Raw genomic sequence first — 3,946 nt, 5'->3', positions numbered from 1 at the left:
AAGAGAGAGCTGTGTCAAAAAGCGAAGTTCTCGATTTACCAGTCGATCTACGTTCCCACCTTCATCTATGGTCATGAGCTGTGGGTCATGACTGAAAGAACGAGGTCCTGGATACAAGCGGCCGAAATGGGTTTCCTCCGCAGGTGGCTGGTCTCTCCCTTAGAGAGAAGTTCGGTCATCCAGGAGGGACTCAGAGTAGAGCTGCTGCTCCTCCACGTCGAGAGGAGCCAGTTGAGGTGGCTCGGGCATCTGGTCAGGATGCCTCCTGGACGCCTCCCTGGTGAGGTGTTCCGGGCACGTCCCACCAGGAGGAGGCCTCGGGGAAGACCCAGGACACGCTGGAGGGACTATGTCTCTCGGCTGGCCTGGGAACGCCTTGGGGTTCCCCCGGAGGAGCTGGAAGAAGTGGCTGGGGAGAGGGAAGTCTGGGCTTCCCTTCTGAAGCTGCTGCCCCCGAGACCCGACCCCAGATGAGCGGAAGAAAATGGATGGATGAATCAGTTTGTGTGTTGGTATGAAGACACCGACACAGCATGCCATAACCACAGCGGAGATGGATGAGGAAGTCAAACTGTGAAGTGGAGGCAGGGGTTTAAAGAAATAGAGTTTGGGGAAACAGAAAGTGGGCCCGCAAAAATAAAAGTCCCTGACTACTTGAAAGTTACATCTTGGTATGCTTAAGGATTCAGAGATCCTTTCAGTGGAGGGCCCAACTCCTTAAAAACAACCCCACACCATAATCTCCCCTCCACCAAACATTACACTTGGCACAATTCAGTCAGAGAAGTACCGTTCCCCTGGCAACCGCCAAACCCAGACTGATCCATTAGATTGTCAGATGGAGAAGCGTGATTTGTCACTCCAGAGAATGTGCCTCCACTGCTCTAGAGTCCAGTGGCAGAGTGCTTTTCATCACTGTAGCTAAGGCTTTGCACTTGGTGACATATGGCTTGGATGTAGCTGGTCACCATGGAAACCCATTCCATGAAGCTTTTTGTCTCTGAGCTAATCTGAAGGCCACATGAAGTTTGGAGGACTGTAGTGATCGACTCTGCTGAAAGTTGCCGACCTCTTCGCACGATGCACTTCAGCATCCGCTGACCCCGCTCCATCAGTTTACGTGGTCAACCACTTTGTGGCTGAGTTCCTGTCGTTCCAAAGCATTTCCATTGTCTTAAAATACAGCTGACAGTTGACTGTGAAATAGTTAGGAGCGAGGAAATTTACTATACTACATACTATAATACAATAATTCCATGGCCCCAGGTGTATCGGAACATCTGATTCTGATGATTTGGATAGGTGAGCAAATACTTTTAACAATATAGTGTAGTTCATTTTCTAAGGTGAATTGTTTGGGTTTGGTGGGTAATGTTGGTTTGTATTTTGGTTTGAATGAGAAACGTGCGCTATTGATTGCGTTTACCGGTGTCTGAGTTACAAACAGGTTTCTCGCTCTCTCTCTCTCTCTCTCTCTCTCTCTCTCTCTCTCTCTATATATATATATATATATATATATATATATATATATATATAGCTTCATGTTTGCCAATAAATAAATAGTAAATATAAAATTGACTTAAAAAGTACTATCTTTGCTCATTTGTGTTTTTATATAATTGTTTGCTGGAGACAAGATTAAATAATTAGAACCTGCTTAATGTCAAATTTATTTTATTCAGATTTTTTACATCACATTGGTTTAATCATTGAAGTAGAAAATAAACACACCATTTATGACTGTTTTATAAAGTCTCATATGGAAAAAAAACTCATAATGGATTATTTTAATGAATATAATTACTGAAAAACTCCATTCAGAACGTCAGCTCTTCTTTACATAATAAACAGGAGGGAATTTCTAGCTCAAACTAGAAATGAATAGACAAAAACTGACCTGACAAAGCTAAAAGTGTGAATGCAGTTATTTTAGGTCAATTAAATTCATCCTTAGCAATGATAACCCCCATGACTGAAAAGAAATAGGAAAATGCAGCACCCAAACAAACTCCAACATCAACAAAACAAACAAGATGACAAAGTAGCTCCATAAAGACAGCTGTTTTCTGAACAGTGACAAAATTCCAACAATGATGAAATCTAAAGAAAGAAACTAAGATACACATTTTAATCAACTGGACCTCAGATCACTGCTGACTATTTAGGTTTAACAAATTCAGCAGAGGCTCCATACTCGACAGGTCCAACCCCAGCATGTAGCGGCTGAGTGAATGTTGTTTGGACTCTATGGAGGAGAGTCATGGCTCCAGAGACGCTGTAGAAAGACAGAATACCTGCTCTGTGATCCAGGTACACTCCTATTCTGGAGGAAACTGGACCTGGTATTGGAGTTTTAATGTTGTTATGATAAAATATGTAACTGTCTGTATCGCAATATAATGCCCAAGATTTGTCATTGAATCCAAGTCCTCCTTGTCTGCTGATGTTCTTGTATGAAACTGCTACAACAACTCCTCTCCCAGTCCACTCCACCTCCCAGTAACAACGTCCAGTCAGACTCTCTCTACTCAGAACCTGAGAACAATCGGTGAACCTGCCTGGATGATCAGAAAAACACTGTTGTTTGACTTTCTTTACTTTTCTGTTCCCCTGAGACAAAAACAGAAATGTGTTTGCCGTGTTTGGATCCAGAGTGATGTCTCTTGAGTATTTGAAGAATCCAGCTCTTTTCTCTGGTTCTGACAGTAAAACATCTACCTTAGTGACTTTCAGTTTGATGTTTGTCCATGAGTCTCTCAGGACGTCCTGTAGTTTGTCTCTGAGCTCTGACACAGCTGCTGTCACATCTGTAAAGTATCTCAGAGGACGGATGTTGATGCTGGATGAGTGTGTCGACTCCCTGAGTGCTGGCAGTGAGGGGTAGTTGAGGAGAAACTGGGGGTGATGCTCTGTGTGTGAGAGCTGTTCCTGCTCAGCGTCTTTCCTCTTCAGCTCAGTGATCTCCTGCTCCAGCTTCTCCTGAACATCTTTGACTCGACTCACTTCAGTTTCCTGCTGGGATCTGATCTGCTGCTTCACATCAGAGCTTCTTTCCTGGAGGAGACGGATCAGCTTAGTGAAGATCTTCTCACTGTCCTCCACTGTTTTATCAGCAGAGTGATTGATGGCCTCCACCTCCTGTTGAAGCAGCTTCACATCTTTCTCTTGGTCCTGGATTCTCTGATGGATTTGTTGTCGACTCTCCTGGAGCTTCTTCTGCTTCTCAGCTCTTTCTGCTGCAGCTGGGACTGTTTCATGGCCTTTATGTTCATCCATAGTGCAGAGATAACAGATACACTGCTGATCAGTACGACAGAAGATCTTCATCACCTCATCATGACGAGAGCAGATGTTCTCCTGGAGAGTCTTGGACGGATCCACCAGCTTGTGCTTTTTAAAATTGGGAGAATCATAGTGAGGTTGGAGGTGATCCTCACAATAAGAAACCAAACAGACCAGACAGGATTTGACAGCTTTCCTTTTCCTTCCAGTGCATGAATCACAGGCTGCATCTTGAGGTCCAGCGTAGCAGTTATCTTGATGATCTCTTCTTTGCTCCATTTCTGGTCTCAGTAACATCGACTGTGTGAGTTTCTCTTCTGTAGAACAGAAACCTGTTTCAGCTAAGGTGCAAATATCCGGTTACTAAAGGGAGTGTCTTTGTTTCCACCCATTATGACGCTTGTAAACCAGAGGAAGAGAGAACAAGGAAGAACTTTGAACTGACCGTTGCCTGTTAATCCAGTCCTGCTCATCTCAGGTTGACAAGCCCCATATTTTATTCCTTGTTAGAAACTATTCAAATATAGCTATAAAAGTCACACATGCAAATCCTGCAAATGAAGACAACATATTATGAATCAGAAGTTGTTATCATGTTATTATCCCTCATATAGAAACATCCACACTTACTGGCACCCCAAGTTAGAGTATGTAAAAAGCTTTA

General features: G+C 43.6%; 1 protein-coding gene across 1 annotated transcript; it reads right to left on the bottom strand.

Annotated features, from left to right (window-relative positions):
• Nucleotides 1-1,937: 1,937 nt before the first annotated feature.
• Nucleotides 1,938-3,456, bottom strand: LOC106942451 (tripartite motif-containing protein 16-like). The gene has a single exon (XM_015025724.1). It carries the CDS (start codon nucleotides 3,325-3,327, stop codon nucleotides 2,158-2,160), a length of 1,170 nt encoding a protein of 389 aa, XP_014881210.1. The 5' UTR covers nucleotides 3,328-3,456; the 3' UTR covers nucleotides 1,938-2,157.
• Between the last annotated feature and the right edge of the window lie 490 nt (nucleotides 3,457-3,946).

Source organism: Poecilia latipinna, unplaced genomic scaffold (genome assembly GCF_001443285.1).
Source record: "Poecilia latipinna isolate Pla-1442-1.1 unplaced genomic scaffold, P_latipinna-1.0 Scaffold4289, whole genome shotgun sequence".
NCBI classification, from domain to species: domain Eukaryota; kingdom Metazoa; phylum Chordata; class Actinopteri; order Cyprinodontiformes; family Poeciliidae; genus Poecilia; species Poecilia latipinna.
This window is presented reverse-complemented; position numbering and strand designations above follow the sequence as displayed.

Excerpts from the sequence above, each read along its gene's own strand:
- LOC106942451 (XM_015025724.1), bottom strand. The coding sequence starts at position 3,327 with ATGAAGATCTTCTGTCGTACTGATCAGCAGTGTATCTGTTATCTCTGC.